We start from the raw sequence: 25000 nt of genomic DNA on the forward strand, positions 1-25000 counted from the left end.
AGGAAGAGGAAGAGGAGAAGGAAGAGGAGGAGAAGGAGGAGGAGGGGGAGGAGGAGGAATAGGAAGAGGAAGAGGAGAATGAAGAGGAGGGGGAGGAGGAGAAGGAATAGGAAGAGGAAGAGGAGAAGGAAGAGGAGGGGGGGAGGAGGAGAAGGAATAGGAAGAGGAAGAGGAGAAGGAAGAGGAGGGGGAGAAGGAATAGGAAGAGGAGGGGGAGAAGGAATAGGAAGAGGAAGAGGAGAAGGAAGAGGAGAAGGAAGAGGAGGGGGAGGAGGAGAAGGAAGAGAGGTCACTAGATGATCTGATCTCAGCTCAATGAGCCACATCATGACCTTCATGATAACCCTAACCCTTCACTAACCCTAACCCTTCACTAACCCTAACCCTAACCTTCATCTAACCCTAATCCTTCACAAACCCTTCACTAACCCTAACCCTTCACAAACCCTAACCTTCATCTAACCCTAATCCTTCACAAACCCTAACCTTCATCTAACCCTAATCCTTCACAAACCCTAACCTTCATCTAACCCTTCACTAACCCTAACCCTAATCCTTCACAAACCCTAACCTTCATCTAACCCTAATCCTTCACAAACCCTAACCTTCATCTAACCCTTCACTAACCCTAACCCTAACCCTTCACTAACCCTAACCTACTCATCACCCATCCATCCCTCCAGTGTTAATGACAGAAAAGCACATCAGCACAATGAGGCTACATCCTGCTGTTCCCACCTCACTGGGGGCTTTTCCTCCACTGGGGGCTTTTCCTCCACTGGGGGCTTTCCTCCACTGGGGGCTTTCCTCCACTGGGGGCTTTTCCCCCAGTGAGGTCACTGGGGGCTCTTTATTGCAGTCAATCTGCACACGTGGCAGTTCTCTAAAAGCTTAGTGTTTCCTGTTCTGACCAAAGACAGCGTGTTGAGGGCGGCAGCCATCTTGGATGAGGACCCACTGCTGGTCTCTAAAAGCTTAGTGTTTCCTGTTCTGATTGAAGACAGCGTGTTTTGGGCGGCAGCCATCTTGGATGAGGACCCACTGCTGGTCTCATACAGTGAATCTCCCCGAGATCAGAGCATGAATTAGCTTCTTACCAAAGACCCGCTCGTCGTTGATGTTTTTGATGCAGAACCAGAGGCCTGCTGGGAAGGTGCAGACCAGGATGTGAAGGTCAAAGAAGAAGGACACCCAGGTGGTGGGCTGGTGCTCCGAAACCGACGCGATGATGGGGATGTGGATCTTAGCGTAGCTGCAGAGGAAACAGAGTTATTGGTGCTGAACAATCAGAGGAGGTGAGTTTGAACCAGAACTGCAGTGAGGCTGAGGACCACCTGGACCTGCTGACCAGGGCTGGTGACCAGGGCTGGTGACTAGGTTAAAACTGGTTTAGTTTGTCTTCCCTGCCAGGAGCAATAATCAATCATAGAAAATCCCAATAGAACAGTGACAACGTGGAAAAGCTCAAGGGATCAAAAAATGTCAAAGTTCGTGTAAATCACATTTTGTTTTTCACATAAAATTGACCTTTTCCTGGAAACCAACGTCAAATATGTGATGACTCTTCATTTAGGGGCGGGGCCTAATTATGCAGCCAACACACACACACACACACACACACACACACACACACACACACACACACACACACACACACACACACACACACACACACACACACACACACACACACACACACACACACACACACACACACACACACACACACACACACACACACACACACACCAAGTTGGATTGTTATTATGGTGGCTGTCAAAATAAAAGTGCCAAGATGGATTGTTATTACGATGTCTGTCAAAATAAAAGCACCAAGTCCAGGAGAATATGAACTGGGAGTCATGACATCACGGAGGAAGCTTGTTCTGATTAGCTCTACTGAGCATGTGCACAGGAACTGGTTACTACTGAGCATGTGCACAGGAACTAGTTACTACTGAGCATGTGCACAGGAACTAGTTACTACTGAGCATGTGCACAGGAACTAGTTACTACTGAGCATGTGCACAGGAACTAGTTACTACAGCAGAAATGTAGCATTTTCTCCCCGTTTCCATGGAGATGAACTTTGAGCGTTTTCCCTCGTTTCCACACAGACGGAGTCAGAGGGTTTGCAAAAAGTTCCACTTTGGTAGCCGTTGTGTTTTTAGAGCAGTGTCGTCATGGTAACAGACCCCAAAATGCAGCAACGATTCTGTGTTTTCTTTTGAAAAGGTTGTAAACGGGTTCTTGCACTACAACTAATGAAAACCGGAGGATTTTGACCAGCGACACGTAAACATGCTCCGGGGCTTTAAATGACTCGCTGGCGACACAGTAATCTCATTACACTGATTTGCAGCCATGAACAACAGCAAGTTGTCCAAATGTTGATTTGACAGATAAAGGACAGTCTCCGTCCACGTCCAGTAGTGAAGCTCATCAATCAGTGTCTCCGGTGCGTCCCCTCCAGGACAGACTCACCCAGTGTCCCACAGCGAGTAGAAGCGTCCACTCCAGGGAGCGATGTAGCCTGAGGACAAACACAAAGACACCCACCGTCACAAGTCCCACAGTGACGGGTCACGGCTGCTGCAGGGGTGGATCCTGTCCGTCTCCCCGTCTCCTGACAGGACTCCTGCCCGGCAGGGAGGTGCAGGTGCAGGATCCCCGGGACCCGGTCCCTCTGGCTGCGGCTCACCTGTGTAGGTCAGGTAAATGACGGAGAGGAAAACCACTCCAGCGGCTAAAGACACTCCCAGGAAGAACAGGGTCTGGAACTCCTGGCGGGTCAGCCGGTCCTTCAGGTACTGCAGGAAGGCGTAGACCTGCAGCAGTACGAACACTCCTGCAAGGAGGCGGAAGCATCAGCCTACCAGGAAGCACCAATAAGTGCTGATCACACATTTTTATCTCTTTCTAAAAGCTGAGCTTTTAGAAAGACATTTTCATAAAAAGCTGCAGAGAATGTCACATTTATCACATCATCTCTGGTGCTTGAATTAAAAGTGACAAATAATAACTTAAGGATTTCTGTAATAGGAAGAGTGACGCTGGTGTCAAATTACAAAGAATATATTTTTTTAAATGTGAAATTGATAGAAAGTGGGCCATTAGAAAAGGCAGGATGCTGACAGAGACAAGGTGGTTGTCCTGATGTCAGAGGACAGACGCGTTGTGATTGGACAGGACGGACACCCACCTGCTGCAGCCATGTGCTCGCTGGTCCTGATTGGCTGGAAGCCCACGAAGGGGATCTGCATGGAGAGGACCAGGCCGATGATGTAGAAGGTGCTGTACGCTGCAGGAGGTGAAAACACAGTACCAGTACAGGAACGAGTATTCAGCTGCATCGTGTGTACTCAGTGAGTACCCTCCTCCTCCTCAGGAACAGAAAGACTGAAGCTCACTGCTGCTGACGCTTCACTGAAACACCACATTTCCTTCAGCATTCATTTTGGGGATTTTGCCTTGGTTCCACGGTTTTTAGCATTCCTGTTGCTACTGTTAGTCTTTCTGTTGAGATTCCAACTGTTGTTTTTAGCATTCCTGTTGCTACTGTTAGTCTTTCTTTTGAGATTCCAACTGTTGTTTTTAGCATTCCTGTTGCTACTGTTAGTCTTTCTTTTGAGATTCCAACTGTTGTTTTGTGACTTCTTCAATTAATTGTTTTGCATTTGGCCTTGTAGTTTTAAGCATTTGTTATATGACATTTAGCATCATTGAAGCTGTTAGCATCAGTAGAGCTGCTAGCATCAGTCTTTTAGCAGTTAGCATCAGTATAGCAGTTAACGTCAGTGTTGCAGTTAGTATCAGTATAGTAGTGTTGTGTTGTAGTGTCAAAGTCCCTGCCGTGGTCCACCAGAACCCAGTGAGGACGGACAGTGGAAACAATGTAGTATTTAGTAGTACACAGTGTAGCATTTAGAAGTTCACAGTGTAGTATTTAGTAGTACACAATGTAGTATTTAGTAGTACACAGTGTAGCATTTAGAAGTTCACAGTGTAGTATTTAGTAGTACACAATGTAGTATTTAGTACTACACAGTGTAGCATTTAGAAGTTCACAGTGTAGTATTTAGTAGTACACAGTGTAGTATTTAGTAGTACACAGTGTAGTATTTAGTACTACACAGTGTAGCATTTAGAAGTTCACAGTGTAGTATTTAGTAGTACACAATGTAGTATTTAGTAGCACACAGTGTAGCATTTAGAAGTTCACAGTGTAGTATTTAGTAGTACACAATGTAGTATTTAGTAGCACACAATGTAGCATTTAGTAGTACACAGTGTAGCATTTAGTAGTACACAGTTTAGTATTTAGTAGTCCACAGTGTAGTATTTAGTAGTACACAGTGTAGTATTTAGTAGTACACAATGCATTAGAATGCACCATTCTACACGTCATCAGTGCGCCACCTGGTGGAATGAATGCACTGCAGCACTGTGAGCCCAGTGCTTGCTGGGCTGGACAGAAAACCTGGAGTGGATTAGGATTAACAAACCTCTTCAGGACAGCAACATGGAACTTTTGATAAACAACCATTAATGAAAGAATCCTGCCTCCTCAGTGACCACATCCTGGATCAGGGGCTGGACCTGACGTGTACTACTGAGACCTGGTTAGGTCACTGCTGTGTGTGTGTGTGTGTGTGTGTGTGTGTGTGTGTGTGTGTGTTCTTACCGATGTAGACCCTACGGCTGAAGCGTTGCATAAGCAGCAGCACGAACACGTGCAGAGGGATGAGGTTGATGATGAACACGTAGCCTCCCCACGCTGAAACCTGACACACACACACACACACACACACACACACACACACACACACACACACACACACACACACACACACACACACACACACACACACACACACACACACACACACACACACACACACACACACACACACACACACACACACACACACACACAATAAAACCATTTTCTCCCTCAGTGGGTCGGACCTTCAAAAATATGTCAATTTAAAGATTTTCTTTGTTGTGGTGCAGAAAATCTCAGATGGTTTCTGGAAAACCAAACAATTTGTCCAGAAAATGAGTGTAATGTCAACATAAATCAAGTGTTTAATTGTTTTCAAAACTGTTGACAAAACTGCATTTTTAATGTACCGATACTATTGAAACACCTTGAGAGGAGGTCAAAGGTTAGGAGGATAAATGTTAGGTCAAATGCTAGGTGGTCAAAATTAGGTCAAAGGTTAGGATGATAAAGGTTAGTTCAAAGGCTAGGAGGTCAAAGGTTAGTTCAAAGGTTAGTAGGTCAAAGGTTAGGTGGTCAAAGGTTAGGTGGTCAAAGGTTAGTTCAAAGGTTAGGTCAAAGATTAGGGGTCAAAGGGTAGTTCAAAGGTTAGTGGGTTAAAGGTTAGTTCAAAGGTTAGGTGGTCAAATGTTAGTTCAAAGGTTAGGTCAAAGGTTAGGTGGTCAAAGGTTAGTTCAAAGGTTAGGTGGTCAAAGGTTAGTAGGTCAAAGGTTAGTTCAAAGGTTAGGGGGTTAAAGGTTAGTTCAAAGGTTAGGTGGTCAAAGGTTAGTAGGTCAAAGGTTAGTTCAAAGGTTAGGTGGTCAAAGGTTAGTTCAAAGGTTAGGTCAAAGGTTAGGTGGTCAAAGGTTAGTTCAAAGGTTAGGTGGTCAAAGGTTAGTAGGTCAAAGGTTAGTTCAAAGGTTAGGGGGTTAAAGGTTAGTTCAAAGGTTAGGTGGTCAAAGGTTAGTTCAAAGGTTAGGTGGTCAAATGTTAGTTCAAAGGTTAGGTCAAAGGTTAGGTGGTCAAAGGTTAGTTCAAAGGTTAGGTGGTCAAAGGTTAGTAGGTCAAAGGTTAGTTCAAAGGTTAGGGGGTTAAAGGTTAGTTCAAAGGTTAGGTGGTCAAAGGTTAGTAGGTCAAAGGTTAGTTCAAAGGTTAGGTGGTCAAAGGTTAGTAGGTCAAAGGTTAGTTCAAAGGTTAGGTGGTCAAAGGTTAGTTCAAAGGTTAGGTGGTCAAAATGAGGTCAAAGGTTAGGAGGATAAATGTTAGGTCAAAGGTTAGGAGGTCAAATATTAGGAGAGCAGCTCTATAGGAGTTCATTCATCTGTGTCACTGTGTTGTCTCCACTGGGTGGAGAAAATGTGTGTGTGTGTCTGTGTGTGTGTGTGTGTGTGTGTGTGTGTGTGTGTGTGTGTGTGTGTGTGTGTGTGTGTGTGTGTGTGTGTGTTCTCACCATGTAGAAGTAGGACAGGCAGCATCCGATGGCCCAGAACACTGACCCTGTCTTGACCGCCTTGACCTGCCGGCGACACAGGAGAGCATTAACCTCTGCAGCTGACAAGAGAGCATTAACCTCTGAGAGGAGAGCATTAACCTCTGCAGCTGAGAGGAGAGCATTAACCTCTGAGAGGAGAGCATTAACCTCTGAGAGGAGAGCATTAACCTCTGCAGCTGACAAGAGAGCATTAACCTCTGAGAGGAGAGCATTAACCACTGAGAGGAGAGCATTAACCTCTGCAGCTGAGAGGAGAGCATTAACCTCTGAGAGGAGAGCATTAACCTCTGAGAGGAGAGCATTAACCACTGAGAGGAGAGCATTAACCTCTGAGAGGAGAGCATTAACCTCTGCAGCTGAGAAGAGAGCATTAACCTCTGAGAGGAGAGCATTAACCTCTGAGAGGAGAGCATTAACCTCTGCAGCTGAGAAGAGAGCATTAACCTCTGAGAGGAGAGCATTAACCTCTGAGAGGAGAGCATTAACCACTGAGAGGAGAGCATTAACCTCTGAGAGGAGAGCATTAACCTCTGCAGCTGAGAGGAGAGCATTAACCACTGAGAGGAGAGCATTAACCTCTGCAGCTGAGAAGAGAGCATTAACCTCTGAGAGGAGAGCATTAACCTCTGAGAGGAGAGCATTAACCACTGAGAGGAGAGCATTAACCTCTGAGAGGAGAGCATTAACCTCTGAGAGGAGAGCATTAACCACTGAGAGGAGAGCATTAACCTCTGAGAGGAGAGCATTAACCTCTGAGAGGAGAGGAGGAGTAGAGGAGAAGAGGAGAAGAAGAGATGAGGAGGAGAAGAGGAGGAAGAGGAGAAGAGAAGAGAAGAGGAGAGGAGGAGGTGTCTCACCCAGAGGTAGTAGGTGAACTGCAGGAGGAGAGAGGAGGAGGAGAGAGGAGGAGGAGGAGGAGAGGAGGAGGCGTCTCACCCAGAGGTAGTAGGTGAACTGCAGGAGGAGAGAGGAGGAGGAGAGAGGAGGAGGAGAGGAGGAGGCGTCTCACCCAGAGGTAGTAGGTGAACTGCAGGGCGAAGATGGCGATGCCCTCGTTGTCGAAGGAGCCGGCCACTGAGCGAGAGATGTATCCCGGGACGATGGCGATGAAGCAGGCGGCCAGAAGCCCCGCCCCCTGGTTCCACAGCTCGCGGGTCAGCAGGAAGGTGGAGATGGAGGTCAGGCCGCTGAACACCGGCGCCAGGAACACACACACATCCCGGATGTGGACGGTGACGTGGAGCAGGTGGAGCACGTAGTGGATGAGGCCCGCCGTCAACATCAGGCCGGGGTACACCTGGGGGGGGGGGGGGGTCAGAGGGAGGGGGGGAGGTCAGAGGGAGGGGGGAGGTAAGAGGGAGGAGGGGGGAGGTAAGAGGGAGGGGGGGAGAAGGTCAGAGGGAGGGGGGAGGAGGTAAGAGGGAGGGGTGGAGGCAAGAGGGAGGAGGTAAGAGGGAGGGGGGAGGAAAGAGGAGGTAAGAGGGAGGGGAGGAGGCAAGAGGGAGGGGGGGAGGAGGTAAGAGGGAGGGGGGGGTCAGAGGGAGGGGGGGAGGTAAGAGGGAGGGGGGGTCAGAGGGAGGGGGGGGAGGGAGGAGGTAAGAGGGGGGGAGGAGGTCAGAGGGAGGGGGGTCAGAAGGGGGGGGGGGTCAGAGGGAGGGGAGGAAGGAGACAGTGACAGTCAGAAACAATCAAACAGCCACACCGTCTTTGATGAGCAGGTGGGTAAGGCTGAGTCAAGTAGAGGCAAGGTGGGTAAGGCTGAGTCAAGAAGAGGCAAGGTGGGTAAGGCTGAGTCAAGTAGAGGCAAGGTGAGAAAGGCTGAGTCAAGTAGAGGCAAGGTGAGAAAGGCTGAGTCAAGAAGAGGCAAGGTGAGAAAGGCTGAGTCAAGTAGAGGCAAGGTGGGTAAGGCAGGTGTCAAGCATCACGTGTTGGTTGGTTGATGACGATGGAAGGTTCAACGTAACATGGCTCATAAAGAATAAGGACAAAGTGGGCGGAGCTTCAGCAGAATGCACACATGGCCCCTCCCCCACTCAGGGACTCACCGTGCCCCCGACGATCCGGCCCAGCGGGTACCAGGCGCGCTCGTCGAACCAGTTGAGGAACTCGTAGAAGCCGTTGGTGGTGAGGTGGTGAGTGGACCTGTAGTTAAACCTGCCAATCACACAAGAACAGGGCGGGGCCTCAGACTCAACAACCAATCAAACACAAGAACAGGGCGGGGCCTCAGACTCAACAACCAATCAAACACAAGACCCCATCTTCTATCCCGAAGTATCAGACATTTTTTAGTTCAGAAAAAAAGTTGTCTGAAGAGGAGGTCTGGTGGAGGAGGAGGAGGAGGTCTGGTGGTGGAGGAGGAGGAGGTCTGGTGGAGGAGGAGGTCTGGTGGAGGAGGAGGTCTGGTGGAGGAGGAGGTCTGGAGGAGGAGGAGGTCTGGTGGAGGAGGAGGTCTGGAGGAGGAGGAGGTCTGGTGGAGGAGGTCTGGTGGAGGAGGAGGTCTGGTGGAGGAGGAGGTCTGGAGGAGGAGGAGGTCTGGTGCTTCTCAATCACTCAGATTGATCAGTACTGGTGATTGGAGGAGGAGCTGTGCTGTGGACCTGGACCTGCTCCTGACAGGAAGCTCCCCTCACCTGGAGGAGCAGCAGGAGGAGGACTGGGACGAAGAGGAGCAGGAGGAGGAGGAACAAGAGGAAGAGCAGGAGGAGGAGCAGTGGGACCAGGAGGGAGGAGCAAGCAGGAGGAGGAGGAGAAACAAGAGGAAGAGCAGCAGGAGCAGGAAGTAGAGCAGCAAGAAGAGGAGGAGCATGAAGAGGACCAGGAGGGAGGAGCAAGCAGGAGGAGGAACACGAGGAAGAGCAGCAGGAGCAGGAAGTGGAGCAGGAGGGAGGAGCCAGCAGGAGAAGGAGGAGAGAAGCAGGAGGAGGAGGAGGAACAAGAGGAAGAGCAGGAGGAGGAGAGACGCAGGAGGAGCAGGAAGTGGAGCAGGAGGGAGGAGCCAGCAGGAGAAGGAGGAGAGAAGCAGGAGGAGGAGGAGGAACAAGAGGAAGAGCAGGAGGAGGAGAGACGCAGGAGGAGCAGGAACTGGAGCAGGAGGGAGGAGCCAGCAGGAGGAGGAGGAGGAACAAGAGGAAGAGCAGGAGGAGCAGGAGGGAGATGCCAGCAGGAGGAGGAGAGACGCAGGAGGAGCAGGAAGTGGAGCAGGAGGGAGGAGCCAGCAGGAGGAGGAGGAGGAACAAGAGGAAGAGCAGGAGGAGGAGAGACGCAGGAGGAGCAGGAAGTGGAGCAGGAGGGAGGAGCCAGCAGCAGGAGGAGAAGGAGGAACAAGAGGAAGAGCAGGAGGAGGAGAGACGCAGGAGGAGCAGGAACTGGAGCAGGAGGGAGGAGCCAGCAGGAGGAGGAGGAGGAACAAGAGGAAGAGCAGGAGGAGGAGAGACGCAGGAGGAGCAGGAAGTGGAGCAGGAGGGAGGAGCCAGCAGCAGGAGGAGAAGGAGGAACAAGAGGAAGAGCAGCAGGAGCAGGAAGTGGAGCAGGAGGGAGGAGCCAGCAGGAGGAGGAGGAGGAGGAGGAGGAGGAGGACTCACCAGGGGTCGAACTCGTGGATGATGCTCTCGAAGCGGATGACAGCGAAGAGCCTGGAGCTGAAGCCGGCCAGCCAGGCCAGGAAGAGGACGGTGAAGGACAGCAGGGACTGCCAGCCGGCCGGCTGAGACAGGCCGCCGGACAGACCTCCTCCTCCTCCTCCTCCACCTGCTGCTGCTCCGTCGCCGCTTGGCTCCGCCACCGCCGCGCTGCTCCGCCCGTTCCCGGAGTACGAAGCTCCGGAGTTGAGAGCGGACTTGTGCTTGCTGTCGGACGCCGGCTGATGCTCCGCCATGTTCCCCGTCAGTCCCGTCGTGGCAGCGAGAGGAGAGCTAGCTGCTATCACGCGGGAAGAAAGCGCTCCGCTCCCCAAAGCACGAGCCCCCGCGCCCCCGACAGACCCGCCGTGACTCGGAACTCTCTAACCGGACTTCCAAAGGACCGCGGAGGCAGAAAGATCCATCCACAGAGTCACATAACAGCGCGGCTTGGAAGTGACACACGCGGCTCGGCCAGTTCCTCCTTCCTCCTTGGAGCTGGACGTGAGGGGGGCGGGGAGCAGGAAGAGCCTCGGCCAATCACGGCGGGACAAGTACGGCCAAGCCGGACGTTGCTCCGGGAGCGGACCAATCACAAGCCACGAGGATTCTGACTGACGGGTGAGCCGACCAATGGGGAGGCGGTTCGGCGGCCTGGTGAGGACGCTCCAGCGCAAGACGGACGGCGGGGGGAGCGAATGGCACGAGCACAGCGCGGGAGCGCGCAGGAAGCGCGAGCCAATGAAATAAATGAATTCCTCTGAAACTCGTGAATTAAGTTGCAGAGCGACAGAAGATCTGATCAGAAGTGAAGCTGGTGTCACATCGGTTCTAGTGTCACATCGGTTCTACAGTCTGGTGTCACATCGGTTCTAGTGTCTCGATGCAGGAAGGGTTTACACTTGCATGGCAACGTTTTGAAAACAATGTCCGTTTACACTGGAGAGGCAGAAACCCTGAACACCATGTAGTTTTGTGGTCACGAGGTGGGGCTGTCGTTAGCTGTAGTACTAAAACCACACACACACACACACACACACACACACACACACACACACACACACACACACACACACACACACACACACACACACACACACACACACACACACACACACAGAGAGAGAACTGTAAACAACACTGGGAGAACACACACATTCCAGCAGGCGTCTCCAACCGTCTTGTGCCTCTGACCGGTTTAATGTTGGACAATGTCTCCAAGGACCAGTTTAATGTTAGACAATGCCTCCAAGGATCAGTTTAATGTTGGACAATGTCTCCAAGGATCAGTTTAATGTTAGACAATGCCTCCAAGGATCAGTTTAATGTTGGACAATGTCTCCAAGGATCAGTTTAATGTTAGACAATGCCTCCAAGGATCAGTTTAATGTTGGACAATGTCTCCAAGGATCAGTTTAATGTTGGACAATGTCTCCAAGGATCAGTTTAATGTTTGACAATGTCTCCAAGGACCAGTTTAATGTTAGACAATGTCTCCAAGGATCAGTTTAATGTTGGACAATGTCTCCAAGGATCAGTTTAATGTTGGACAATGTCTCCAAGGACCGGTTTAATGTTAGACAATGTCTCCAAGGATCAGTTTAATGTTGGACAATGTCTCCAAGGACCAGTTTAATGTTAGACAATGTCTCCAAGGATCAGTTTAATGTTGGACAATGTCTCCAAGGACCAGTTTAATGTTGGACAATGTCTCCAAGGACCAGTTTAATGTTAGACAATGTCTCCAAGGATCAGTTTAATGTTGGACAATGTCTCCAAGGACCGGTTTAATGTTAGACAATGTCTCCAAGGATCAGTTTAATGTTGGACAATGTCTCCAAGGCCTTTCAGGTGTGGCGGATAAATGCAACCAAATAAATTGATACAACTAAAACAAAAACTGTGATATTTTGTAAGTATAATAATAAACATGAATCAACTTGTATTTCTTTCTAATTTTACGTAATTCTTTGTCTCCTCACTGGACCTTCTGTCTCCTGTCTGGACCTTCTGTCTCCTGTCTGGACCTTCTGTCTCCTCACTGGACCTTCTGTCTCCTGTCTGGACCTTCTGTCTCCTCACTGGACCTTCTGTCTCCTGTCTGGACCTTCTGTCTCCTCACTGGACCTTCTGTCTCCTGTCTGGACCTTCTGTCTCCTGACTGGACCTTCTGTCTCCTCACTGGACCTTCTGTCTCCTGTCTGGACCTTCTGTCTCCTGACTGGACCTTCTGTCTCCTCACTGGACCTTCTGTCTCCTGTCTGGACCTTCTGTCTCCTCACTGGACCTTCTGTCTCCTGTCTGGACCTTCTGTCTCCTCACTGGACCTTCTGTCTCCTCACTGGACCTTCTGTCTCCTGTCTGGACCTTCTGTCTCCTGACTGGACCTTCTGTCTCCTGTCTGGACCTTCTGTCTCCTCACTGGACCTTCTGTCTCCTGTCTGGACCTTCTGTCTCCTCACTGGACCTTCTGTCTCCTGTCTGGACCTTCTGTCTCCTCACTGGACCTTCTGTCTCCTCACTGGACCTTCTGTCTCCTGTCTGGACCTTCTGTCTCCTCACTGGACCTTCTGTCTCCTGTCTGGACCTTCTGTCTCCTCACTGGACCTTCTGTCTCCTCACTGGACCTTCTGTCTCCTGTCTGGACCTTCTGTCTCCTCACTGGACCTTCTGTCTCCTGTCTGGACCTTCTGTCTCCTCACTGGACCTTCTGTCTCACTGGACCTTTTCCTCTTTGCAAAGAAACTTTCCAAACACCACTGTTTTACTCACTTTGCTGCTTGGGGGTTTAATATCAGCGCTGATGTGTCACCTGGTAGTGTGGATTCTACAAGTTCTACTAGTAGTGTAGATTCTACAAGTTCTACTGGTAGTGTGGAGTCTACAAGTTGTACTGGTAGTGTGGATTCTACAAGTTGTACTGGTAGTGTAGGGTCTACAAGTTGTACTGGTAGTGTAGAGTCTACAAGTTGTACTGGTAGTGTGGAGTCTACAAGTTGTACTGGTAGTGTGGAGTCTACAAGTTCTACTAGTAGTGTAGATTCTACAAGTTCTACTGGTAGTGTGGAGTCTACAAGTTGTACTGGTAGTGTAGGGTCTACAAGTTCTACTGGTAGTGTAGGGTCTACAAGTTGTAGTGGTAGTGTTGGGTCTACAAGTTCTACTGGTAGTGTAGGGTCTACAAGTTGTACTGGTAGTGTAGGGTCTACAAGTTCTACTGGTAGTGTGGGGTCTACAGGTTATACTGGTAGTGTATGGTCTACAAGTTCTACTGCTAGTGTAGAGTCTACAAGTTGTACTGGTAGTGTGGAGTCTACAAGTTCTACTGGTAGTGTGGGGTCTACAAGTTGTACTGGTAGTGTAGAGTCTACAAGTTGTACTGGTAGTGTAGTGTCTACAAGTTGTACTGGTAGTGTAGAGTCTACAAGTTGTACTGGTAGTGTGGAGTCTACAAGTTCTACTGGTAGTGTGGAGTCTACAAGTTGTACTGGTAGTGTAGAGTCTACAAGTTGTACTGGTAGTGTAGAGTCTACAAGTTGTACTGGTAGTGTGGAGTCTACAAGTTCTACTGGTAGTGTAGAGTCTAAAAGTTCTACTGCTAGTGTGGAGTCTACATGTTCTACTGGTAGTGTGGAGTCTACATGTTCTTCTACTGGTAGTGTGGAGTCTACAAGTTCTACTGGTAGTGTGGAGTCTACATGTTCTTCTACTGGTAGTGTGGAGTCTACAAGTTCTACTGCTAGTGTAGGGTCTACAAGTTCTACTGGTCGTGTAGGGTCTACAAGTTGTACTGGTAGTGTTGGGTCTACAAGTTCTACTGGTAGTGTAGGGTCTACAAGTTGTACTGGTAGTGTAGGGTCTACAAGTTCTACTGGTAGTGTGGAGTCTACAAGTTCTACTGGTAGTGTGGAGTCTACATGTTCTTCTACTGGTAGTGTAGAGTCTAAAAGTTCTACTGCTAGTGTGGAGTCTACATGTTCTACTGGTAGTGTGGAGTCTACATGTTCTTCTACTGGTAGTGTGGAGTCTACAAGTTCTACTGGTAGTGTGGAGTCTACATGTTCTTCTACTGGTAGTGTGGAGTCTACAAGTTCTACTGCTAGTGTAGGGCCTACAAGTTCTACTGGTTGTGTAGGGTCTACAAGTTGTACTGGTAGTGTTGGGTCTACAAGTTCTACTGGTAGTGTAGGGTCTACAAGTTGTACTGGTAGTGTAGGGTCTACAAGTTCTAATGGTAGTGTGGAGTCTACAAGTTGTACTGGTAGTGTATGGTCTACAAGTTCTACTGGTAGTGTAGGGTCTACAAGTTGTACTAGTAGTGTAGGGTCTACAAGTTCTACTGGTAGTGTGGAGTCTACAAGTTGTACTGGTAGTGTATGGTCTACAAGTTCTACTGGTAGTGTAGGGTCGACAAGTTGTACTAGTAGTGTAGGGTCTACAAGTTCTACTGGTAGTGTGGAGTCTACAAGTTGTACTGGTAGTGTATGGTCTACAAGTTCTACTGGTAGTGTAGGGTCTACAAGTTCTACTGGTAGTGTAGGGTCTACAAGTTGTACTGGTAGTGTAGGGTCTTGTCAGATTCCAGTAGCAGCGCCTCGACTTGTCTGTCTTTCCAGACCTAAATAATACAATCGACCACATTAGTTGGACAAAAGGACGGGTAATGAAAGTCCTCCAGTCCTGCCGGAGACACAGGTTGGACAGCTGGAGGACGGTGTGTCTGTCCATCTTTCCATGGAGGATGTGGAAGACGTCTACATACTTGGAGTTCTGACAGCAGGTGTGCTGCTGCTCCAGTGTCCTGATCCGTCTACTTCTGAGGGTCTGCAGAGTTCTGGACTCTCTCTGGACTCTCCCTGGACTCTCTGGACTCTCTCTGGACTCTCTCTGGACTCTCCCTGGACTCTCCCTGGACTCTCTCTGGACTCTCCCTGGACTCTCTGGACTCTCTCTGGACTCTCCCTGGACTCTCTCTGGACTCTCCCTGGACTCTCCCTGGACTCTCTGGAGTCTCTCTGGACTCTCCCTGGACTCTCTCTGGACTCTCCCTGGACTCTCTGGACTCTCTCTGGACTCTCTCTGGACTCTCTGGACTCTCTCTGGACTCTCCCTGGACCCTCTCTGGACTCTCCCTGGACTCTCCCTGGACTCTCTGGACTCTCTCTAAACTCTCTCTGGACTCTCTCTGGACTCTCTCTGGACTCTCCCTGGACTCTCTCTGGACTCTCTCTGGACTCTCCCTGGACTCTCTGGACTCTCTCTGGACTCTCTTTGGACTCTCCCTGGACTCTCTGGACTCTCTCTGGACTCTCTCTGGACTCTCCCTGGACTCTCTCTGGACTCTCCCTGGACTCTCCCTGGACTCTCTGGACTCTCCCTGGACTCTCTCTGGACTCTCTCTGGACTCTCCCTGGACTCTCTGGACTCTCTCGGCACTCTCTGGACTCTCTCTGGACTCTCTATGGACTCTCCCTGGACTCTCTGGACTCTCTCTGGACTCTCCCCGGACTCTCTCTGGACTCTCCATGGACTCTCTGGACTCTCTCTGGACTCTCCCTTGACTCTCTCTGGACTCTCCCTGGACTCTCTGGACTCTCAGGACTCTCCCTGGACTCCCTGGACTCTCTGGACTCTCAGGACTCTCCCTGGACTCCCTGGACTCTCTGGACTCCCTGGACTCTCTCTGGACTCTCCCTGGACTCTCTGGACTCTCAGGACTCTCCCTGGACTCTCTGGACTCTCTCTGGACTCGCCCTGGACTCTCTTTGTCCTCTGCTATTAGTCTCATTAATCCTGTACTCTCCTGTTACTGTCTGTCTCTGTCCTCCGCTGTGTCTCATTAATCCTGTCCTCTCCTGCTACTGTCTGTCTCTGTCCTCTGCTGTGTCTCCTTAATCCGGTCCTCTCCTGTTACTGTCTGTCTCTGTCCTCAGCTGTGTCTCATTAATTCTGTCCTCTCCTGTTACTGTCTGTCTCTGTCCTCAGCTGTGTCTCATTAATCCTGTCCTCTCCTGTCACTGTCTGTCTCTGTCCTCAGCTGTGTCTCATTAATTCTGTCCTCTCCTGTTACTGTCTGTCTCTGTCCTCTGCTGTGTCTCATTAATCCTGTCCTCTCCTGTTACTGTCTGTCTCTGTCCTCTGCTGTGTCTCATTAATCCTGTCCTCTCCTGTCACTGTCTGTCTCTGTCCTCAGCTGTGTCTCATTAATTCTGTCCTCTCCTGTCACTGTCTGTCTCTGTCCTCAGCTGTGTCTCATTAATTCTGTCCTCTCCTGTTACTGTCTGTCTCTGTCCTCAGCTGTGTCTCATTAATTCTGTCCTCTCCTGTCACTGTCTGTCTCTGTCCTCAGCTGTGTCTCATTAATCCTCATCAGTCAGGATTTGCTCTAAAGCCCCAGATGTGAGCGAGTGATGAAGTTAATGGAGGATATTTGGGACAAAGTGAAATAAAGCTTTCAGGGGGACGGAGGTCGTCCATTAGTCCCCCACACAGCCGTCTGTAGAGGACGAGGGACGACAGAGTGGAGGATTAGCCTTCAGGCAGAGGTGGAGCTGAGGGACGTGGTTCCAGTAGTCTTTCCTCCACAACACCGGTTTGAGGTGAGTAGAACTCTGAACAAATACTGGAAATGAAGACGAGACGTTACTGTAACATCTAATGTGAGAATACGCTTTAAAATACTGCGAAGAGGAAGACAGAGACGTTACTTTAACATCTAATGTGAGAATACGCTTTAAAATACTGCGAAGAGAAAGACAGAGACGTTACTGTAACATCTAATGTGAGAATACGCTTTAAAATACTGCGAAGAGAAAGACAGAGACGTTACTTTAACATCTAATGTGAGAATACGCTTTAAAATACTGCGAAGAGAAAGACAGAGACGTTACTGTAACATCTAATGTGAGAATACGCTTTAAAATACTGCGAAGAGAAAGACAGAGACGTTACTGTAACATCTAATGTGAGAATACGCTTTAAAATACTGCGAAGAGAAAGACAGAGACGTTACTGTAACATCTAATGTGAGAATACGCTTTAAAATACTGCGAAGAGGAAGACAGAGACGTTACTGTAACATCTAATGTGAGAATACGCTTTAAAATACTGCGAAGAGAAAGACAGAGACGTTACTTTAACATCTAATGTGAGAATACGCTTTAAAATACTGCGAAGAGGAAGACAGAGACGTTACTGTAACATCTAATGTGAGAATACGCTTTAAAATACTGCGAAGAGAAAGACAGAGACGTTACTTTAACATCTAATGTGAGAATACGCTTTAAAATACTGCGAAGAGGAAGACAGAGACGTTACTTTAACATCTAATGTGAGAATACGCTTTAAAATACTGCGAAGAGGAAGACAGATGGACTGGAATGGGATTTGCAGTAAAATGTGTACTGTATAATTTCAGATTCATATATAACGACTTCATTTGCCGACCCAGAAGGCGATAATCCTTTAACACCGTGATGGATTATTGACTAATTTTGTAATAAATATCTGCACTTTGTGCTTCAAACAGACGAAGTCAAAACGTTTTCAAAATCCTGGTTTTGACGTTGGTGAAGCTCCTGGAGGAACACATCAGGGAAACATCGCAAAGACAAGAGGCACCTGTGTTTTTGGTGGAGTTGAGAATCGTCTGCCTCAGTGTCCAACAAGTCCAGGAGAGAAAGACGTCTGCTGCTCCAGGTCCTGGGGGGTCCGGCTCTGGGGGGTCCAGCTCTGGGCTGCAGGTCTCCTGCTGGGCTTCGTCACACAAGTGACCAGTTTGCTTCCTGATTCCGTCCCTTCAGGTTGCGGCGCCGGCGGCCATGGCCATCATCGGCACTGGACTGGACGACCAGTCCTTCAGCAGTGACGAGAGCTACAACCACCTGTTCACAGACTCGGTGGCAGTCAAAGGTCAGTACTTCCAGCGGGGTCGACTGCTTCGTGGATCACCGGCGTCCCCGGAGGTCCCGGACCCTCTGTACCAGGCGCTCATCAACGTGGGGGGTGTCCGTTACACCTTCCCCTGGAGCACGCTGGAGGACTTCCCCCGGAGTCGCCTGAGTCGTCTGCGTCTTTGCTCCACGCCGAGGGAGACGGCGGAGTTCTGTGACGACTACGACTGGCGGCGCCACGAGTTCTTCTTCGACCGCGACCCGTCGGCCTTCCGAGCCGTCTTCTGCCACCTGGCCAACGGGAAGCTGCGTCTGCTGCAGGACGTCTGCAACGTGGCCCTGCACGGCGAGCTGCTGTACTGGGGGATGGACGTGGAGCAGATGGCGCCCTGCTGCCACCACGGCGTGGCGTCCGCCCTGGAAGACCTGGTCCAGCACCAGCGCAAGGAGGAGGAGTGGCGGGAGAAGAGGCGAGCGCTGAGGGCGCCGGTGGCCCGGGGAAGCTTCTTCTACATGCTGGGAGAAGCCGTGGAAAACCCTCGTTCAGGCCCGGTGGGGAAGGTGTTGGCCTGCGTGTCGGTGCTGATGGTGGCCGTCACCGTGGTCAGCCTCTGCCTCGGCACCATGGAAGACTTCCAGCAAGAAGACGGCACAGTAAGTCCAGACCAAGTCCAACCACATCTAATGTTGGATTCAAGTATTTGTTATGCATATGTATTTTCAAATGAAGAGATTCAACAGAGGAACACGGTGCAATGCAGTGGACGTCCACGGAAAGCAAACTTTCCACGGACGTCATATTTTCCAAAACTCTTCCTTTTCTGGACCAACTTACTTTGACAACAACCGTAAGCAAAGTACCTGAAAATATTATGATAAATGTTTAGAGAAAAATATTGAGTTTTTCATCAAACACTAACACGACTAAAGTTCTGGACAAAACAACACTTGTGTTCAATCTGCAAAACGTATGAAGTGCTGCCTTACTGTGGGGAAGGTTGAGATCCTGAAGGAGTCCCTGGAGGGGTCCTGGATAAGGCTCCAACTGGGGACGTCAATGCCCACGTGGCAACGCCAGACTAGGAAGGAGGTGATTGGGAGGAACGGCCTCCCCGATCTGAACCCGAGCGGCGTTTTGTTATTGGACGCCTGCGAGTCCCAGTTTGTCCATAACAACACCATGTTGGAGCCCAGGGGGGTCCATTAGTGCACCTGGCACCAGGACACCCCAGGCCGGAGGTCAATGATAGACTTTGTGGTCGTGTCACCTGATCTCCGGCCGTGTGTCTTGGACACTCGGGTAAAGAGAGGGGTGGAGCTGATCGCCACCTGGTGGTGAGTTGGATGTGCTGGACGGGGAGGAGGACAGACGCTCGGCAATTTCAACAACATGATAACAAAAAAATTCCCCAATTGCTCATTTCCTTTCACATGAAGAAGCTGAATCTTAAGAGATTTCAATAATACTGAGAGAATAAAGCTCTCCAGCCAGACCAAGGCTTGATGGGCTTTCTGAAGGACTGGGTCCATCTTGGACCAGCAACCAGGTCGCGTCAGAGATTCCAAACCTTTTTCTATGGAGACGACAGGAATTAATGACCATCCTCTACTTTTCTTGAATCCTCACAATATGTACTACGACTAGATACCACAACATATATACAAATACTTTTGCACATTGCAGGCTTCATCAGACCTTCTGAACCTTTCCCCCAGAACCACGACTGAAGACTTGAATGTGTCGTTATTTTGGTCTGATTACTGGAGCTTTGGTTGTTCATGAGCAAGTAATTGTTTGGCCTTTTCTTCATTGCAAATAGGTTCAGTTAACAAAATGAGCTGGTCGAACCAGGCAATGATATAACGTTGTGTGTCATCAGCATAATGTGATTACATTTGTACTGAATAGTGACACCATCAAATCTTTCAGGAAACTCAATGAACTCTTATAGACAATTGATTGTTTTGGTACTTTGCATCTGTAAGCAAACATCCACAGGTGTAAACCCTAACGAGCCTGTTCTTCCATCCGTAGGGCGAATGCTCCCAAAAATGCCGGAACATGTTTATAGTGGAGTCAGTTTGTGTGGCCTGGTTCACCTTTGAATTCCTGGTGCGATTTTTTCACGCCCAGAACAAGCTGGAGTTCGTTTGTAGTTCCCTCAACATCATCGATGCGGTGGCCATCCTGCCCTACTACGTGTCGCTGCTCCTGGAGGTCCAGGACCAGTCGGTGCACGACATCGTGGCCGGAGCGGGAAGGAGCACTTTGGATAAACTGGGTCTGATCCTGCGTGTGATGAGAGCCCTGCGAATCCTCTACGTGATGAGGCTGGCTCGCCACTCCATGGGTCTGCAGACTCTGGGCCTCACCATCCAGCGGAGCCTGAAGGACTTCGGTCTGCTGCTGCTCTTCGTGTGCGTCGCCGTCACGCTCTTTTCCCCGCTGGTCCATCTGGCCGAGAGCGAGCTGGCCCCCGACGCCGCCCGCTGCCCCCGCCTCAGCTTCGGCAGCATCCCCGCATCCTACTGGTGGTCCATCATCTCCGTCACCACCGTGGGCTACGGCGACATGGTGCCACGCAGCGTCCCGGGCCAGCTGGTGGCGCTGGTCGTCATCGTGTCGGGGATCCTCCTGCTGTCCTTCCCCTCCACGTCCATCTTCCACACCTTCAGCCGCACATACGCTGAACTGAAGGAGGAGCACAAGAGGCTGTGGAAGGAGGAGCGAGGAGCTGAACTGGCCACTGAGGCCGAGGAGAGCCTGAGAGAAAGAGATACCTGGCCGGAGTGCTGGCCGGAGCGCTGGCCGGAGCGCTGGCCGGAGCGCTGGCCGGAGCACGGGCCAGACCGCGGGCCAGACCGCGGGCCGGAGTGCTGGCCGGAGCGCTGGCCGGAGCACGGGCCAGACCGCGGGCCGGAGCGCTGGCCGGAGCGCTGGCCGGAGCACGGGCCAGACCGCGGGCCAGACCGCGGGCCAGACCGCGGGCCGGAGTGCTGGCCGGAGCACGGGCCGGACCGCGGGCCAGACCGCGGGCCGGAGTGCTGGCCGGAGTGCTGGCCGGACCTCGGGCCGGACCGCGGGCCGGAGTGCTGGCCGGAGATGCATTTTCTACCTGGTCTGGATGACCCTTCTTTTCTCTTCATGAATGACATCAGAGTTCTGGCTAAGAGCTCCAGTCCTCCGCCTCCAATGGCGTCTGAGGGTTGTTGATTCCAGAACTAATAGAACCAGTAGAACCAGCAGAACCAGTAGAACCAGTAGAACCAGTAGATCCATTAGATTTAGATCACCGTAGATCCCATGGATGATCTATTTCTTTATTCTGTATTTATTTGTTTAGTATTCACTCCTTCACCAGTTCCTTGTCCTTCATGTGCTTTTTCAGGCTGAAACACTTCATGAGAGAAATTAAAGGTGAAGGTGTTTCTTTTTTTATCTGACGACAAACATCTGAACAGTTTTCCCACTAGAGACACATTTTTCCCAGTCAGAAGTGGGAACGTTTCCAATTTTGCATAGAAAACAGTCCAATCCACTTTCCAGGTGTGGAGCATCATGAGGTTTCATGAGGTTTGTCCAATTAAAAGTTCCCAGTTTGTATTGAGATGGACATTAAAACATTTGGGAAAATGAAAGGTTGCCGGTTTAATGACATTCAGACCATTTTTCTCACTTCCAAGTGGGAAAACTCCAACTGGACATTTCTACTTGGACAAGCTCTCCTGACATTTGTGTGATTTGGTGAAGTGGGAATTCCCAGTTGCAGTTGTATGTTTTTTTCATCATTCCTCAGTGAGAGAGTTGTAACTAGTGAAATGAAGGATATTCCCACAAAAGGCTCCAGTTTGAATTTCAGATGTGTGTGAATATTTGTGAGATTTGGGAAAGTGGGAAATTCCCAGATCGACAGGCTAAACAAGGAAACAGGTAAAGATGATTTCTCATTGCAGGAATTGATTTACTGTTGTCTGTTTGCTGTTTTTGTTTTCATATGGAGCTGATTGATTGATTGATTGATTGATTGATTGATTGATTGCTTGCTTGCTTGCTTGCTTGCTTGATTGATTGATTGATTGACTGATTGATTGATTGCTTGACTGATTTATTGACTAATTGATTGATTGATTGATTGACTGATTGATTGATTAACTGATTGATTGACTGATTGATTGGTTGACTGATTGATTGACTGATTGATTGGTTGACTGATTGGTTGACTGATTGATTAATTGATTAATTGATTAATTGAATAATTGAATAATTGATTGATTGATTGATTGATTGATTGATTGACGATTAAAGAAGCCATGAATTCCAATATAAGTATCTTTAAACATTTTGAATGGGATCAAAGTGGGAAGTTCCCAGTTTGAAAGCGTGAAATGAATCAGTTTGAGACTGAGATTTATTTCACTTGTTTGTTGTCTTCTGCCCCCTGGTGGCCACCTGCTGCATTACATGGTACAATCCAAAGGGTTTGAATGTGTTTGTTCAATGAAAACAATATTTACACTGATATTCTTTTACTCTGTTTCTCTACATATTGACTCATATTTCTCCACGAGAATTTACTCTGTGGAACCAACATCAAACAATTTCATTTGAGTTTACCGTGAAAACGTGCTCCAAGCAGCTGAAAGTTTAACTTCCAGCAGAACCTCGTGGTCCGGATTAAAGGTGTGAAGAGGAAGAGAAGGATTGGAAAAGGGAACAGGTTGAAGGAAATAAAGACACAGATGTTACAGCTGGACGGTTCTGTTATTGCCCAAATGACACCTTGTGGCCAGAGCATCACAAACCAAACATTTAGTCAAATGATTACTTTTTGTCCAGGGGCCAAATAAAGACATCAGCATTGTGTGTGAACCGTTTCCTGGTTGAGGAAGTGCTGAGTCGTCATGATTGTTCTTCAGTCTGGACGTTCTCCCACTGAGCAGGCGCCACGGACCGTCAGTCCCTGTGACTGACCACAGTTCTGCTTTGGAATGTCGAGGAAGATCACAGTTCTGGTTCCAACCTGGGATGGCTGGCCGTCGTCTGATTGGTCCACTCAGCAGCCAATCGCCACGGGAACCATCCATGTAGGCACTGAGCAACCGCGTCAACAAACATATTCAGACATAGCAATATATTGTGAATATAGAACTCTATAATCTATAAAACAAAAGCCTGCGTGGCTCCTACATCTAGGACGGTCAGTCGGTCTCATCGTGTCCAACGTGTCCATCGTGTCCATCGTGTCCAACGTGTCCATCGTGTCCAACGCCACAAATCAAATGTCCTCCATTGTGACGTCAGTCGATCTGTTATTGACAAACTGCAACCAGACAAAGAGTGAAAACCTCCAGAGACCAAGTCCATCCTGATCCTCAGCTCTCGCTAATCTGATTACAAGAATTACTCATTCATGATGGCTGGAGTTACTTTGCTCATTATTGTAACTCAAAAGTAATTAGTTACTTGGTAAACAACTGCTTGTAGCCTCCCCTAGCTTAGCTAACTAGCTCATTAGCATCAGGAAGATGCTCTATAATCTGGTGTTAGAGGAGGAAGATGCTCTATAATCTGGATTAGAGGAGGAAGATGCTCTATACTCTGGATTAGAGGAGGAAGATGCTCTATAATCTGGATTAGAGGAGGAAGATGCTCTATACTCTGGATTAGAGGAGGAAGATGCTCTATAATCTGATTAGAGGAGGAAGATGCTATATACTCTGTGTTAGAGGAGGAAGATGCTCTATAATCTGGATGTTAGAGGAGGAAGATGCTCTATAATCTGGATTAGAGGAGGACGATGCTCTATAATCTTATTAGAGGAGGAATATGCTCTCTAATCTGGTGTTAGAGGAGGAAGATGCTCTATAATCTGGATGTTAGAGGGGGAAGATGCTCTATAATCTGGATGTTAGAGGGGGAAGATGCTCTATAATCTGGATGTTAGAGGAGGGAGATGCTCTATAATCTGGTGTTAGAGGAGGAAGATACTCTATAATCTGGTGTTAGAGGAGGAAGATGCTCTATAATCTGGATGTTAGAGGAGGAAGATGCTCTATAATCTGCCAAATCAACCAAATACTGCCTGTGTGCTCGGTCACATCCACTAGGCCCTCAAGGACATCCAGAAACTCCAGAACCTCCAGAACCTCTAGAACCCCCAGAACCTCAAGGACCTCTAGCACCTCCAGAACCTCTAGAACCTCCAGAACCTCAAGGAACTCCAGCAACTCCAGAATCTCTAGAACCTCTAGAACCTCTAGAACCCCCAGAACCTCAAGGAACTCCAGCAACTCCAGAACCTCTAGAACCTCTAGAAGCTCTAGAAACCCCAGAACCTCAAGGACCTCCAGCACCTCCAGAACCTCTAGAACCTCCAGAACCTCTAGAACCTCCAGAACATCAAGGACCTCCAGCACCTACAGAACCTCTAGAACCTCTAGAACCTCCAGTACCTCAAGGACCTCCAGAACCTCCAGGACTTGAACCTCCTGGTTGAAGAGAAAATCTGATGTCAGGAGTTTCAAGAAAAGAAAATCCCCGCAAAAAAGCTAAATTAGCTAAATAACCCATCCATCCATCCATCCATCCATCCATCCATCCATCCATCCATCCATCCACCCATCCATCATCATCCATCCACCCATCCGTCCATCCACCCATCATCCATCCATCATCCATCCATCATCCATCCATCAGAAGTTCCCACTGGTCCTGACGGTTAGCGACTGCTGAACAAAGAAATGCTCTGGAGATTCACACTCTTTGTCTGAAAGCTGTAAAACATGATGAATGTATGTTTCCAAGTTAAGAGTTGAATTATCAGAGGAAGGAAGGGTGAGCGATGGAGGACGGAGGACGGAGGACAGAGGGGAGACCAGAGCAACCAGTAATGATGGAGGACAGAGGACGGAGGAGAGACCAGAGCAGCCTGGACCTTCAGCAACTGTAACCTTTGACCTTGGTTGACCATGGGGACCGTGGGGACTGTGGGGACCATGGGGACCGTGGGGACCATGGAGACTGTGGGGACCATGGGACTGTGGGGACCGTGGGGACCATGGAGACTGTGGGGACTATGGGGACTGTGGGGACTATAGGGACCGTGGAGACCATGGAGACTGTGGGGACCATGGGGACTGTGGGGACTGTGGGGACCGTGGAGACTGTGGGGACTATGGGGATCGTGGGGACCATGGAGACTGTGGGGACCATGGGGACTGTGGGGACCGTGGG

At 49.4% G+C, this 25000-nt stretch overlaps 2 protein-coding genes across 2 annotated transcripts in view; one reads left to right on the plus strand and one right to left on the minus strand.

Annotated features, from left to right (window-relative positions):
• The window catches only part of LOC308133321 (dolichyl-diphosphooligosaccharide--protein glycosyltransferase subunit STT3B-like), a 17779-nt gene extending 6068 nt beyond the window's left edge, over positions 1–11711 (minus strand). Inside the window, exons 1-9 of the mRNA XM_080500629.1 lie at positions 9839–11711; positions 8300–8408; positions 7264–7551; positions 6213–6278; positions 4685–4784; positions 3203–3301; positions 2702–2848; positions 2485–2533; positions 1098–1252 (exon numbers count right to left, since the gene is read on the minus strand). Of these exons, the coding sequence (XP_080356755.1) occupies positions 1098–1252; positions 2485–2533; positions 2702–2848; positions 3203–3301; positions 4685–4784; positions 6213–6278; positions 7264–7551; positions 8300–8408; positions 9839–10131 (1306 nt within the window). The 5' untranslated portion in view covers positions 10132–11711. The remainder of the gene's footprint in view (positions 1–1097; positions 1253–2484; positions 2534–2701; positions 2849–3202; positions 3302–4684; positions 4785–6212; positions 6279–7263; positions 7552–8299; positions 8409–9838) is intronic.
• Positions 11712–17694: 5983 nt separating this feature from the next.
• On the plus strand, positions 17695–20980 carry LOC308133307 (voltage-gated potassium channel regulatory subunit KCNG4-like; the record flags this gene model as incomplete). Its single annotated transcript, XM_080500610.1, has 2 exons — positions 17695–18420; positions 19802–20980. 2 exons carry the CDS (start codon positions 17695–17697, stop codon positions 20978–20980), a joined length of 1905 nt encoding a protein of 634 aa, XP_080356736.1.
• Between the last annotated feature and the right edge of the window lie 4020 nt (positions 20981–25000).

This window comes from Blennius ocellaris, assembly GCF_963422515.1.
Source record: "Blennius ocellaris genome assembly, chromosome: 8".
In the NCBI taxonomy this organism is placed as follows: Eukaryota; Metazoa; Chordata; class Actinopteri; order Blenniiformes; family Blenniidae; genus Blennius; species Blennius ocellaris.